Source organism: Scyliorhinus torazame, chromosome 25 (assembly GCF_047496885.1).
Source record: "Scyliorhinus torazame isolate Kashiwa2021f chromosome 25, sScyTor2.1, whole genome shotgun sequence".
Classification (NCBI taxonomy): Eukaryota; Metazoa; Chordata; class Chondrichthyes; order Carcharhiniformes; family Scyliorhinidae; genus Scyliorhinus; species Scyliorhinus torazame.
Window position 1 is genome coordinate 41,090,309 of NC_092731.1, and position 15,830 is coordinate 41,106,138.

General features: G+C 54.5%; 1 protein-coding gene across 3 annotated transcripts in view; it reads left to right on the top strand.

The window, feature by feature from the left end:
- LOC140402502 (uromodulin-like) overlaps positions 1–15,830 on the top strand; it is a 40,404-nt gene that overhangs the window by 17,396 nt on the left and 7,178 nt on the right. For 2 of the 3 annotated variants that reach the window (XM_072490346.1, XM_072490345.1), the window contains exons 3-6: positions 408–567; positions 9,519–9,595; positions 9,701–9,865; positions 13,597–13,695. In XM_072490346.1, the coding sequence (XP_072346447.1) occupies positions 408–567; positions 9,519–9,595; positions 9,701–9,865; positions 13,597–13,695 (501 nt within the window). The remainder of the gene's footprint in view (positions 1–407; positions 568–9,518; positions 9,596–9,700; positions 9,866–13,596; positions 13,696–15,830) is intronic. The other variant, XM_072490347.1, reaches the window with a different exon arrangement.

Here is a 15,830-nt window from a genome sequence, read left to right on the forward strand (position 1 = left end):
GCGGAGGCCTGTGCCTCCAATCCCCTCTACCATCCATCATTTCCCCATTTAACTCCCTCCATTAAATCCACCCTGTACTGAGCCCATTCCAGATGGCCCCTTTCCGTCCATGATCATGTCACCCCTCACCCCCTGCCACGTGTCTTGTCTGGTATCTTAACACCTGCGATGTCCACAGTTTGTGTTGAGCTGCAGATACAGTGTTGGGTTCTACATGCTCCATCCCCAGGGTCACAGATCCCCAGAGACGGAGCTGGGAGATGAGGAGTAAACTGGTTTGGAGAAGGAGCAGAGATTCCAGCTTCCAATTCAGGGATTGATAGCAGACACTGGTTGAAAATGAGTTTGTTGCAATGCAGCCGAGCCAGTGTGTAATATTTCCTAATCGTTATTTTAACAATAAACAGCTTGCTGTCATTCAGCTGCCGTCTCCATATCTGTCGACCCGTGTGTGAATCACAAAGTTCTGGACCAGCCATGGAGGAGCGTAAAGTGTCTGAATCAAAACTGTTCCGCTGATTTGCAATGTGATAACGGTCTTGTCGCTGGATGGTCCAGATTCAACAGGTAAGATCCAGGGGAAAACGCGATTAAACTCATCAGAGGAACTGCAGAGAAAGTGGGATTGTTATTCAGAGCAATGGGGAAGGGAGGGAATACTGGGAAAGGGAAGATGTGGTTTCTGCAGAGTGAAACATGGGGAATAATGGGAGATTCCCAGGGAAATAGAACAGAGATAAAGGGCGGATCTTTCCCAGATACAGTGGATTTGCAGCGTGAGGGCCTGTACCCGCTCCCAGGGAGCAGACCATCGAGCTGGGGCACTGACCCACCAGGGGAAGCGGTGACAGCTCTGCTCAGTGCTAACAGCCTGCTGAGGAGGACAGGCACCCAGCGTCGGAAAAGGGTGAGTGACCATTTGCGTTCTGCCAGGGTGCGTCACTCCTCCCATCACTCGCACACTCACAGGGAGCTCACTCACTGCCAGCACCACTCCCTCTCCCACAAACATCTGCATCTCCCCTGCATCTCGAAGAACAAAGGACAATACAGCACAGGAACAGACCCTTCGGCCCTCCAAGCCTGCGCTGACCTTGGTGCCTGCCTAAACTAAAACCATCTGCACTTACGGAGTCCGTATCCTTCCATTCCCACCCTATTCATATATTTGTCTAGCTTCCGCTTGATTGCCACCAACGTACCTGCTCCCCCCCCCCCCCCCCCCCAGGCATTAAGTTCCATATATTTACCACCCTTTGTTTAAAACATCTCCCTCGCACATCAGTTCTAAACTTTTACCCACGCACTTTAAACCTCTGTCCCCGAGTACTTGACTCTCCGACCCTCAGAAAGAGCATCTGACTATCCACTCTGTCCATGGCACTCATAATCTTATAGACCTCTATCAGGTCGCCTCTCAACTTCCATCGTTCCAGTGAGAACAGACCGTGTTTGTCTAACCTCGACTCGTAGCTAATGCCCTCCATACAATGCAACATCCTCGTAAACCGCTTCTGTCCTCTCTAAAGCATCCATATCCTTCTGGTAATGTGGCGACCAGAATTGTACACAATATTCCAAATGAGGCCCAACTAAAGTCCTGTACAGCTGCAACATGACTTGGCAATTTTTATATTCAATCCCCGACCGATGAAGGCCAACCTGCCGCCTTAACCACCACCTTATCCACAAGCATTGCCACTTTCAGTGATTGGTGGACATGTACGCCCACTGCCTGTCAGTACTCGCAAGAGTTCTACCATTTACTGTGTAATTCCTACATGCATTGGACCTTCCAAAATGCCACTTGTCCGGATTAAATTCCATCTGCCCTTTCTTTGCCCAAGACACAATCCGTGTCTGACAATCCTCTTCACTATTTGCAACTCTTCCAATCTTTGTCATCACCTCATCACCTCTCCACCTCCACTCACCACCCACAGCTGCCTGGCATTGTTACCTTCCGCCCTGGCACACGTCCAGCACACACTCTCTCCACCTGTCTCCATGCAGGACAAGCTGGCTCACAATAAAACAGAGATTCCAGACGAGCGGATGGGTGTCCAAGCTGAAAGGCCTCGCGGACTTCAAGGAGGGAATCCTCAAGCTAATTGGGGAGGAAGTCGATCACCCCTGTGCTGAGGGTGAGGTGACCAATAAACCGAGGGACGAGCCAGAACACCATCATCCATATCACCAACCTGACATGAGTCATGGCTCCGGTACCGGGGAGTAGTCCTGGGAGCTCCCAGCCAGACCTAAGAAAGCTCTGACACCAGCGAGGTCTCCGATGTTGTCATTGAAGAGCCGCAATAGTTTTCATCCACCTCCTGCAGCAGCGCAGAGATACCTAGCTCAGGGGGACCTTGTTCTAAAGATGCCGTGTGGTCACAACCTGGTGAGCAGCTCAGTCTCTCTGACCAGGCAGAGGCAGAGATGGCCCAGGCTGCCTCCTCTCAGAGCATTGCTGGAGGCCAGGAATATGATGAGTCCCAGTCAGATGTGGAGCCTCTGGACTTGGTCAGACCTCAAGTCACTGGACTGCAACGGAAACATCTGGAACATCAGGAAGGGATGTCAGCTTCACTCCTCAGATTGAAAGCCGGGACTGAAGAGTGTGAATGCTTCTGTCTGAGGAGATCAGACCGACCCCGCGACACAACCAGGTCAACACAGCGAGATGGTGACTGCCGTGAAGATCTTGGTTCTGGCACCGGTGCAGGACACTCTCCGTGGTGAAGAACACACACTGAATGGTGAGGGACGCATACCCCATGGTGAAGTGCATATTCTCCATGGTGAGGGACACTCACTCCGTGGTGAGGGACACACACTCCGTGGTGAAGGACACTCACTCCGTGGTGAAGGACACTCACTCCGTGGTGAGGGACACACACTCCGTGGTGAGGGACACTCACTCCGTGGTGAAGGACACACACTCCATGGTGAGGGACACACACTCCGTGGTGAGGGACACTCACTCCGTGGTGAAGGACACACACTCCGTGGTGAAGGACACTCACTCCGTGGTGAGGGACACACACTCCGTGGTGAGGGACACTCACTCCGTGGTGAAGGACACACACTCCGTGGTGAGGGACACACACTCCATGGTGAGGGACACACACTCCGTGGTGAGGGACACACACTCCGTGGTGAAGTACATATTCTCCATGGTGAAGGACACACACTCCGTGGTGAGGGACACACACTCCGTGGTGAAGGACACACACTCCGTGGTGAAGGACACTCACTCCGTGGTGAAGGACACTCACTCCGTGGTGAGGGACACTCACTCCGTGGTGAGGGACACACACTCCGTGCTGAGGGACACTCACTCCGTGGTGAAGGACGCACACTCCGTGGTGAGGGACACTCACTCCGTGGTGAAGGACGCACACTCCGTGGTGAGGGACACACACTCCGTGGTGAAGGACGCACACTCCATGGTGAAGGACACACTCTCCGTGGCGAAGGACACACACACTGTGGTGAGGGACACTCACTCCGTGGTGAAGGACGCACACTCCGTGGTGAGGGACACACACTCCGTGGTGAAGGACGCACACTCCATGGTGAAGGACACACTCTCCGTGGCGAAGGACACACACTCCGTGGTGAGGGACACTCACTCCGTGGTGAAGGACGCACACTCCGTGGTGAGGGACACACACTCCATGGTGAAGGACACACTCTCCGTGGCGAAGGACACACACTCCGTGGTGAGGGACACTCACTCCGTGGTGAGGGACACACACTCCGTGGTGAGGGACACACACTCCGTGGTGAAGGACACACACTCCGTGGTGAGGGACGCACACTCCGTGGTGAAGGACACACACTCCGTGGTGAGGGACGCACACTCCGTGGTGAGGGCCACACACTCCGTGGCGAGGGACACACTCTCCGTGGTGAAGGACACACACTCCGTGGTGAGGGACACACTCTCCGTGGTGAGGGACACACTCTCCGTGGTGAGGGACACACACTCCGTGGTGAGGGGCACACGCCGTGGTGAAGGACACACTCTCCGTGGCGAAGGACACACACTCCGTGGTGAAGGACACACTCTCCGTGGTGAAGGACACACACTCCGTGGTGAGGGACACACACTCCGTGGTGAGGGACACACATTCCATGGTGAGGGACACACTCTCCGTGGTGAGGGACACACACTCCGTGGTGAGGGGCACACGCCGTGGTGAAGGACACACTCTCCGTGGTGAGGGACACACTCCGTGGTGAAGGACACACACTCCGTGGTGAGGGACACACTCTCCGTGGTGAGGGACACACTCTCCGTGGTGAGGGACACACACTCCGTGGCGAAGGACACACACTCCATGGTGAGGGACGCACACTCCGTGGTGAAGGACACACACTCCGTGGCGAGGGACACACACTCCGTGGTGAAGGACACACACTCCGTGGCGAAGGACGCACACTCCGTGGTGAGGGCCACACACTCCGTGGCGAGGGACACACTCTCCGTGGTGAAGGACACACACTCCGTGGTGAGGGACACACGCCGTGGTGAGGGACACACTCTCCGTGGTGAGGGACACACACTCCGTGGTGAAGGACACTCACTCCGTGGTGAGGGACACACACTCCGTGGTGAGGGACACTCACTCCGTGGTGAAGGACACACTCTCCGTGGTGAGGGACACACACTCCGTGGTGAGGGACACACACTCCGTGGTGAGGGACGCACACTCCGTGGCGAAGGACACACACTCCGTGTTGAGGGACACACACTCCGTGGTGAGGGACACACACTCCGTGGTGAAGGACGCACACTCCGTGGTGAGGGACGCACTCTCCGTGGCGAAGGACACACACTCCGTGTTGAGGGACACACACTCCGTGGTGAGGGACGCACACTCCGTGGCGAAGGACACACACTCCGTGTTGAGGGACACACACTCCGTGGTGAGGGACACACACTCCGTGGTGAGGGACACACACTCCGTGGTGAAGGACACACACTCCGTGGTGAGGGACACACACTCCGTGGTGAGGGACGCACACTCCGTGGCGAAGGACGCACACTCCGTGGTGAGGGACGCACACTCCGTGGCGAAGGACACACACTCCGTGGTGAGGGACACTCACTCCGTGGTGAAGGACATACACTCCGTGGTGAGGGACACTCACTCCGTGGTGAAGGACGCACACTCCGTGGTGAGGGACACACACTCCGTGGTGAAGGACACACACTCCGTGGCGAAGGACACACTCTCCGTGGTGAAGGACACACACTCCGTGGTGAGGGACACACGTTCCATGGTGAGGGACACACACTCCGTGGTGAGGGACACACACTCCGTGGTGAGGGACACACACTCCGTGGTGAAGGACGCACACTCCGTGGTGAAGGACACACACTCCGTGGTGAGGGACACACACTCCGTGGTGAGGGACACACTCTCCGTGGCGAAGGACACACACTCCGTGGTGAGGGACACTCACTCCGTGGTGAGGGACACACTCTCCGTGGCGAAGGACACACACTCCGTGGTGAGGGACACACACTCCGTGGTGAGGGACACACACTCCGTGGTGAAGGACACACACTCCGTGGTGAGGGACGCACACTCCGTGGCGAAGGACACACACTCCGTGGTGAGGGACACTCACTCCGTGGTGAGGGACACACTCTCCGTGGCGAAGGACACACACTCCGTGGTGAGGGACACACACTCCGTGGTGAGGGACACACTCTCCGTGGTGAGGGACACACTCTCCGTGGTGAAGGACACACACACCGCGGTGAGGGACACACTCTCCGTGGTGAAGGACACACACTCCGTGGTGAGGGACACTCACTCCGTGGTGAGGGACACACACTCCGTGGTGAGGGACACTCACTCCGTGGTGAAGGACATACACTCCGTGGTGAGGGACACACACTCCGTGGTGAGGGACACACACTCCGTGGTGAGGGACACACACTCCGTGGTGAGGGACACTCACTCCGTGGTGAGGGACACACACTCCGTGGTGAGGGACACTCACTCCGTGGTGAAGGACATACACTCCGTGGTGAGGGACACACACTCCGTGGTGAGGGACACACACTCCGTGGTGAGGGACACTCACTCCGTGGTGAAGGACATACACTCCGTGGTGAGGGACACACACTCCGTGGTGAGGGACACACACTCCGTGGTGAAGGACACACTCTCCGTGGTGAGGGGGACACACTCCGTGGTGAGGGACGCACACTCCGTGGCGAAGGACACACACTCCATGGTGAGGGACACTCACTCCGTGGTGAGGGACACACTCTCCGTGGCGAAGGACACACACTCCGTGGTGAGGGACACACACTCCGTGGTGAGGGACACACTCTCCGTGGTGAGGGACACACACACCGTGGTGAGGGACACACACTCCATGGTGAGGGACACACACTCCGTGGTGAGGGACACTCACTCCGTGGTGAAGGACATACACTCCGTGGTGAGGGACACACACTCCGTGGTGAGGGACACACACTCCGTGGTGAGGGAGGGACACTCACTCCGTGGTGAAGGACATACACTCCGTGGTGAAGGACATACACTCCGTGGTGAGGGACACACACTCCGTGGTGAGGGACACACACTCCGTGGTGAGGGACACACACTCCGTGGTGAAGGACATACACTCCGTGGTGAGGGACACACACTCCGTGGTGAGGGACACACACTCCGTGGTGAGGGACACACACTCCGTGGTGAGGGACACACTCTCCGTGGCGAAGGACACACACTCCGTGGTGAGGGACACTCACTCCGTGGTGAGGGACACACTCTCCGTGGCGAAGGACACACACTCCGTGGTGAGGGACACACACTCCGTGGTGAGGGACACTCACTCCGTGGTGAGGGACACTCACTCCGTGGTGAGGGACACTCACTCCGTGGTGAGGGACACACTCTCCGTGGCGAAGGACACACACTCCGTGGTGAGGGACACACACTCCGTGGTGAGGGACACTCACTCCGTGGTGAGGGACACACTCTCCGTGGCGAAGGACACACACTCCGTGGTGAGGGACACTCACTCCGTGGTGAGGGACACACTCTCCGTGGTGAAGGACACACACTCCGTGGTGAGGGACACACACTCCGTGGTGAGGGACACACACTCCGTGGTGAAGGACACACACTCCGTGGTGAGGGACACACACTCCGTGGTGAAGGACACACACTCCGTGGTGAGGGACGCACACTCCGTGGTGAAGGACACACACTCCGTGGTGAGGGACACGCACTCTCCGTGGTGAGGGACACACTCTCCGTGGTGAGGGACACACACTCCGTGGTGAGGGACACACACTCCGTGGTGAGGGACACACACTCCGTGGTGAGGGACACTCACTCCGTGGTGAGGGACACACACTCCGTGGTGAGGGACACACACTCCGTGGTGAGGGACACACTCTCCGTGGCGAAGGACACACACTCCGTGGTGAGGGACACACTCTCCGTGGTGAGGGACACACACACCGTGGTGAGGGACACTCACTCCGTGGTGAGGGACACACACTCCGTGGCGAAGGACACTCACTCCGTGGTGAAGGACACACACTCCGTGGTGAGGGACACACACTCCGTGGTGAAGGACACACACTCCGTGGCGAGGGACACACACTCCGTGGTGAGGGACACACTCTCCGTGGTGAGGGACACACACTCCGTGGTGAGACACACACACTCCGTGGTGAGGGACACACACTCCGTGGCGAGGGACACACACTCCGTGGTGAAGGACACACACTCCGTGGCGAGGGACACACACTCCGTGGTGAGGGACGCACACTCCGTGGTGAGGGACACACACTCCGTGGTGAAGGACACACACTCCGTGGCGAGGGACACACACTCCGTGGTGAGGGACTCACACTCCGTGGCGAAGGACACACACTCCGTGGTGAGGGACACACACTCCGTGGTGAGGGACACACACTCCGTGGTGAGGGACACACTCTCCGTGGCGAAGGACACACACTCCGTGGTGAGGGACACTCACTCCGTGGTGAAGGACACACACTCCGTGGTGAGGGACACACACACCGTGGTGAGGGAAACACACTCCGTGGTGAGGGACACACACTCCGTGGTGAAGGACACACACTCCGTGGTGAGCTTGACACACTCCGTGGTGAGGGACACACACTCCGTGGTGAAGGACACACACTCCGTGGTGAGCTTGACACACTCCGTGGTGAGGGACACACACTCCGTGGTGAGGGACACACACTCCGTGGTGAGGGAAACACACTCCGTGGTGAGGGACACACACTCCGTGGTGAAGGACACACACTCCGTGGTGAGCTTGACACACTCCGTGGTGAGGGACACACACTCCGTGGTGAAGGACACACACTCCGTGGTGAGGGACACACACTCCGTGGTGAGGGAAACACACTCCGTGGTGAAGGACACTCACTCCGTGGTGAGGGACACACTCCGTGGCGAAGGACACACACTCCGTGGTGAGGGTGACACACTCCGTGGTGAGGGACACTCACTCCGTGGTGAGGGACACTCACTCCGTGGTGAGGGACACACACTCCGTGGTGAGGGACACTCACTCAATGGTGAAGGACACACACTCCGTGGTGAGGGACACTCACTCCGTGGTGAGGGACACACACTCCGTGGTGAGGGACACTCACTCAATGGTAAAGGCCACACACCACCCAGAAGCCTGTTGTGACAGGGAGCCAGTTGGGGTCCAGTTCACCACTTTGTCTGCATCTCATCAGCTTCTAATTCCCTGATCTGTCTGTCTTGTTGGATGTTGTCCAAACTCCTGCTAAAACCCATGTGAATTACATCATGCACATTACCCTCATCAACTCTCCACGTAACTTCCTCAATGCAATCACATTAGTCAAACTTGATTCCCGAGGAAATCTATCCTGACTCTGATGAATTTATGTCTTTCTTCACCATGGTAGATATCATCTCACACAATTATTTCCCGTAATTTACCCACAACAGACATCAGGCGGAGTAGTCTGTCCTTAGTGCTCCTGTCTCTTCATCCTGGTTTTATCAATGTTATTAGTCCTCCAGATCTCCGGATCCACACCTATAGCCACGGTCGATGGGTGAAGCTGCTTTGAGTCTTTGTTACATCTTCCCTTGTTCTCCTCAGCAGCCTGGGATACATTTTGTCTCTTTCAGGGGATATGTCCACTTTCCAGGGTGCTAAACATGGTAATAGTTCCTCCCTGGCTGAGTTTATCTCATTGCACATTTCACACACGTCCTCCTGAATACAATGTGAAATGGAAACAGAACAGGCTGGAAATACTCAGCAGCTCAGTCAGCTTCTGTGGAGAGAATCAGAGTTAATGTTTGGTGTTGTGATAACTCCCCTGTCCTGACGAAGGGTCATCACAAACAGAAAGGTTAATTCTGTTTCTCTCCACACAGGCTGCCTGACCAGCTGAGTAATTCCAGCTTCATTGTATTTTGCTTTCCCCAGTACAGCGACTGACTGTGTGATTGTTCTTTCAGTCCTGGTGGATCGATCATTCCTGAGACTGTTGTCGCAATCAATCACTGCTCCACAAACGCCCCGGGCTGGTTAAACGGTAATTTCAGACTCTATTATCTCAGATTTACATTGACTGTCCAACAGTATTCACACTGGATACACTTTTCACTCTGTTCCCTCTGTTTCACTCTGTTCATTTCAGGTTCCCATCCCACTCCGGGTGATGGGGAGGTGACGAGGAGAGTTTGTTTTCACTGGAGTGGAAATCCCTGTCACTGGACTCAGGAAATAAAGATCAAACGCTGCAGCGATTACTTTGTTTATTACTTGTCGACGGCACCCACCTGTAACCTCGCTTACTGCACAGGTACATTGGGGTTTTAAATGGAGTAAACGGGTAATTCTGGGATGTCCCAGGTCAGCAGCAGCAATGATAAAGTTACATCAGACCTTCCTGCTGTAAGGGACTGAAACCCAAAGTGTAATTTCCAGCGACGGGAACTGAATCAGACACTGTTACAGCTCCTTTGTAACCCTTTCCCAACTCAGTCACCTTGCTGCAGTCGGAGGGGAAACGCTCGAATCAATTCCAAAGGATGTGAGAAATGGACACTTGGAGAATGAGGATCTGACTGGACACAGTCGACATGGGTTAATGTGGGGGAAGATGTTTGATGAACATATTGGACGTTTTTTGGGACGTTACTGACAGAATTGAGAAAGGGCATGAAGAGTTTATGTATTTTCAGAAAGTTTTGGATAAAGTTACCAACAGGAGTTTGGTCAACAAACTAAACAAGATGTTGGCAAAGATTAAGAATTAGTTCACAAGCAGAAACCAGAGAGTGGGAATAAAGGGGTGACTCTCACATTGACAGCCTCTGACGAGTGGGGTCCACAAGGCTCAGCTCTCCGGACCGCCCCAGCTGTTATTGATCAATGATTTGGACGTTGGGAACCAATTGTAATCTTTCCAAGATTGTGAAAGGAGCAACGTGAGTGGGAATGTGAGCTGTGAGGAAGATACAAAGAGTCTTCACGGGGATTTGGACAGATTTAGTGAGTGGACAAGAACATGGGAGATGGAAGAGAACATCGAAAATGTGAGGTCATCACTTTGGTGGGAGGGACAGATGTGCAGATTATTTCTCAAATGGTGAGAGATTAGAAAGTGTAAACGTACAAAGGGAGCTGGGAGTCCTCATCAATAAGTCACTGAGACCCAGCATGCATTTACAACGAGCAGTTAGGAAGTGAATGGTATGTTAGGCTTTGTCAGCAGAGAATTGGAGTCCAGGAGCAGCAAAATCTTGCTGCAAATTTATAGAACTCTGATTAGACCAAACCCCGAGTGGTTTGTGTCGATGTGGTTCCTTATAGAATCACAGAATCACACAGTGCAGAAGAGGCCCTTCGGCCCATCGAGTCTGCACCGATGCATGAAAAGCAGCTGACCTGCCCACCTCATCCCATTGGCCAGCACTTGTCCCACAGCCTCGAATGTTACAATGTGCCAAGAACTCAGCCAGGTACTTTTTACAGGATGTGAGGCAACCGCCTCCACCACCCTCCCAGCCAGTGTGTTCCAGACCGTCACCACCCTCCCAGCCAGTGTGTTCCAGACCGTCACCACCCTCCCAGCCAGTGTGTTCCAGACCGTCACCACCCTCCCAGCCAGTGTGTTCCAGACCGTCACCACCCTCTGGGTAAAACTGTTTTCCTCAAATCCCCTTCTTACCCGAGGAAGGATATTATTCCCATTGCTGGAGTTTACCGAAGGTTCACCAGACTTGTTCGTGGGGTGTCTGGTCTGTCTTACAAAGAGAGTTTGAAGAACCCAGACATGTATTCTCTCAGGATGATATAGACGGGCTGGTTAGAGGACCAGAACAGCGGCAAGTGGAATTTACCCTGAAACGTGTGAGGTGATGCATTTTGGGAGGAGGAACAAGACAAGGGAATGTACAGTGAACGGCAGGAAACGAGGAAGCACAGAGGGCCCGCGGGATCTTCGGGTTCATGTCCACAGATCCCTGAAGGCAGCGGGACAGGTAGATAAGGTGGTTAAGAAGCATATGGGATACGTGCCATGGCATAGAATATAAAAGCAGAGAGGTAATGATGGAGCTGTATAAAACACTGCTTAGACCCTGGCTGGGAAACTGTGTACGGTTCTGGTCACCACATTATAGGAAGGATGTGATTACATTGGAGAGGGTGCAGAGGAGATTCACCAGGATGTTCCTGGGTTGGAGCGTTCCAGCTCTAATAACAATAATGTTTATTGTCACAAGTAGGCTGAGATTAACAGGGCAATTAAATTATTGTGAAAATCCCCCAGTCGCCACATTCCAGCGCCTGTTCGGGGACACAGAGGGAGAATTCAGAATGTCCAAATTATCGAACAGCATATCTTACGGGACTTGTGGGAGGAACCCGGAGCACCCGGAGGAAACCCACACAGCCATGGGGAGAATGTGCAGACTCTGCACAGACAGTGACCCAGCCGGGAATCGAACCTGGGGCCCTGGAGCTGTGAAACAACAGTGCTAACCACTGTGCTACCACGCTCCCCTGGTTAGGCTGCGGTTTTCCATGGAGCAGAGAAGGCCGAGGGGGACCGGAGTGAGGTGTACACAATTTGAGGGACATGTAAAGGGTGGACAGGAAGAAACCTTTCTCCTCAGTTGAGGGGCCAATAATCAGGGGGCACAGATTTCAGACCAGCGGCAGGAGACATGGAGGGGATTTGCGGAAAAGCTTTTACACCCAGAGGGAGGTGGGAATCTGGAACTCGCAGCCTGAAAGGGGGTGGAGGTGGGACCCTCAGAACATTTAAGTCGCGTTTAGCACTTGAAATGCCAAAGCAAACAAGACAACAGACCAAGTGCTGGGAAATGGGATTGGAATAGACGGGTATTTGAAGGTCAGCATTGACCCGATGGGCTGAAGGGCCTCTTTCTGTGTTGTGAAACTCTCTGACCCGATGAACACTCACTGAAACCTAAAACATACTTAATGCAGAGACAGGCTCGATGTGGCTCAGGGTGGGTGTGGCTCAGGGTGGGTGTGGCTCAGGGTGGGTGTGGCTCAGGGTGGGGGTGGCTCAGGGTGGGTGTGGCTCAGGGTGGGTGTGGCTCAGGGTGGGTGTGGCTCAGGGTGGGGGTGGCTCAGGGTGGGGGTGGCTCAGGGTGGGTGTGGCTCAGGGTGGGCGTGGCTCAGGGTGGGCGTAGCTCAGGGTGGGTGTGGCTCAGGGTGGGTGTGGCTCAGGGTGGGCGTGGCTCAGGGTGGGTGTGGCTGAGCTGTTTTCCCGGGTTTGGGAGTCTGGAACCATGAGGCACAAATTCAAAATACGGGGAAGCCAGTTCGGGCCGAGAGGGAGGGAAACTTTAAAAAATGATAAACTGACAGAGTTGTGACTGTTTGGGATCCTCTACCCCAGAGGTCAGCTTGTTCGGGTCGAGGTTTGGTGTGCAGGGTGGGGGGCTGACTGATGGGTGGAGGGGTTTGTTATGGGGTCAGGAGTATGTGGACTGTCCGTGTGGGGACCAGTCTGGGTAGGAGTCACATTTGTATGATTGTGGAGGCTGTTCCGCCTCCTCTCTCTCATTTGCTGAATTATTGGAAGGGTTTGAAACGGAGTTTTGGTGATTGTGGTAATAATGATAATAATCACTTATTGTCACAAGGAGGCTTCAATTAAGTTACTTTGAAAAGCCCCTAGTTGCCACATTCTGGCGCCTGTTCGGGGAGGCCGGCACGGGAATTGAACCCGCGCTGCTGGCCTTGTTCTGCATTGCAAGCCAGCTATTTAGCCCAATTGTGCTAAACCAGCCCCACAGAAGAATCTGCAATACTCAGCTTGTCTGGCACTGTCTGTGGAACAGACTTAACCTTGTAGGCTGCTGTCCCTCGGCCAAAAACAGTTTATCTATCTGCAAGGCTCTCTGGTCCTCGCTCCACAGATGCTGTCAGATGTGCTTAGTCTTTCCAGAAGCTTCTGTAATGACTTCAGATTCCCGGCACTTTGGTATTTTGTTTTGATGTTGTGATTTTGTCCTCACTCAGTCTCCCTCTCTTTGTGTCCCTTATTTCCAGCTGAAGCTGTTGTTCCAACTCTCCCACCCACACCGCAGACCACTCGGGCACACATTGCATCTTCAATGACTGTCCCAAATGCTACATCATCATCATCAGGTACAAACATCCAGAGGGATTTTAAACTCAAAGTTCACCTGGAAAACTCCCGGAGCAATCGTCAAACCCACTACTGAGAGAGTGGCAATTATTACTCTGCACGGTGTGAGTGAGGGGAGTGGGCTGCAGTGAGTGAGGGGAGTGGGATGGTGTGAGTGAGGGAAGTGTGAAGGAGTGAGTGAGGGGAGTGGGCTGCAGTGAGTGAGGGGAGTGGGATGGAGTGAGTGAGGGGAGTGGGATGGAGTGAGTGAGGGGAGTGGGATGGAGTGAGTGAGGGGAGTGGGATGGAGTGAGTGAGGGGAGTGGGATGGAGTGAGTGAGGGGAGTGGGATGGAGTGAGTGAGGGGAGTGGGCTGCAGTGAGTGAGGGGAGTGGGATGGAGTGAGTGAGGGGAGTGGGATGGAGTGAGTGAGGGGAGTGGGATGGAGTGAGTGAGGGGAGTGGGATGGTGTGAGTGAGGGGAGTGGGATGGTGTGAGTGAGGGGAGTGGGATGGAGTGAGTGAGGGGAGTGGGATGGAGTGAGTGAGGGGAGTGGGATGGAGTGAGTGAGGGGAGTGGGATGGAGTGAGTGAGGGGAGTGGGATGGAGTGAGGGAGGGGAGTGGGATGGAGTGAGTGAGGGGAGTGGGATGGAGTGAGTGAGGGGAGTGGGATGGAGTGAGTGAGGGGAGTGGGATGGAGTGAGTGAGGGGAGTGAGATGGCATGAATTAGGGGAGTGGGAGACGGAGACAAGGACTCCACGAGATGCCAGACTGACCGGGTACAGCTCACTTTGTTCCTCACTAGTCACAATAAAACTTCAGTCCACTCCATGCCCCGGTTGCAGGGGAGAGAGAGGATAGAGTTTGTCTGCCTGCAGTTGCCACGCCTGGGACCAGTACTTGTCACTGGCTGCCTTTTGGCTTACTGTCTGGGAGTGGAGCACGGGGCGGTTTTGATTGGCCCGCTGTCAGGCTGAAAGTGGAGGAGAACGGACTCACTTTTGCAGTTTTGGACTGGCTGGTGTCCGGAGACCGGATGCTGGAACTGTGAGAGCAGGGGCTTTGAGAAAGGGTCATCTGGACTCGAAACGTTGGCTCTTTTTCTCCCTACAGATGCTGCCAGACATGCTGAGATTTTCCACCATTTTCTTTTTGGGTCCAATAGACTATGTGCACTGCTTGTCCATAGCATGTTTTGGTTTTAATTTATTGTTGTGGGATTACATGGTTATTATATTTTTATTCTGTTTTTTACTTTGGGCTTAGCGCCTGGGTGCTCGCCAGTTGCGGCCCTCCTGCTTCTGTGCACTGGGGTTGAGGTGTCCTTCCCGGGGCGAGTGAGGGGGAGGGGTGTTCTCTCGCTCTGTCTCTCTCCTCACTGTGAGCTGCCTGTCCTTTCCTGGTGGACTGTGCTGCGTGCGGGCGCCTCTCCACCAATGTGGGGCTGTTGCTGGAGTCGGGGGGGGGGGGGGTAGAGTTGGGGGCTGGGGGTGGGGTGCGTGCACTGACCCGAGTGCTGGCGGCTTTGCCTTGTACCGAATTGTTTGTTGGCTTCCTTGAGGTATTTTGGTGTTATTTGCACAGGACGTTCTCTCTCTCCCCATCTGTCCCTCTCTCTCACACAATCACACTCTCTCTATCTTGCTGTGTCTTTCTCTCAACACACATTCTCTCTATCTCACTCTCTCAATCACACACACATTCTCTCTATCTTGCTGTCTCTCTCTCACACACATTCTCTCTATCTTGATGTCCCTCTCTCTCTCGCACACATTCTCTCTATCTTGCTGTCCCTCTCTCTCACACACACATTCTCTCTATCTGGCTGTCTCTCTCTCTCACATTCTCTCTATCTTGCTGTCTCTCTCTCTCACACACATTATCTCTATCTTGCTGTCTCTCTCTCACACACACATTCTCTCTATCTTGCTGTCTCTCTCTCTCTCACACACACATTCTCTCTATCTTGCTGTCTCTCTCTCTCTCACACACACATTCTCTCTATCTTGCTGTCTCTCTCTCACACACACATTCTCTCTATCTTGCTGTCTCTCTCTCTCTCACACACACATTCTCTCTATCTTGCTGTCTCTCTCTCTCACACACATTCTCTCTATCTTGCTGTCTCTCTCTCACACACACATTATCTCTAT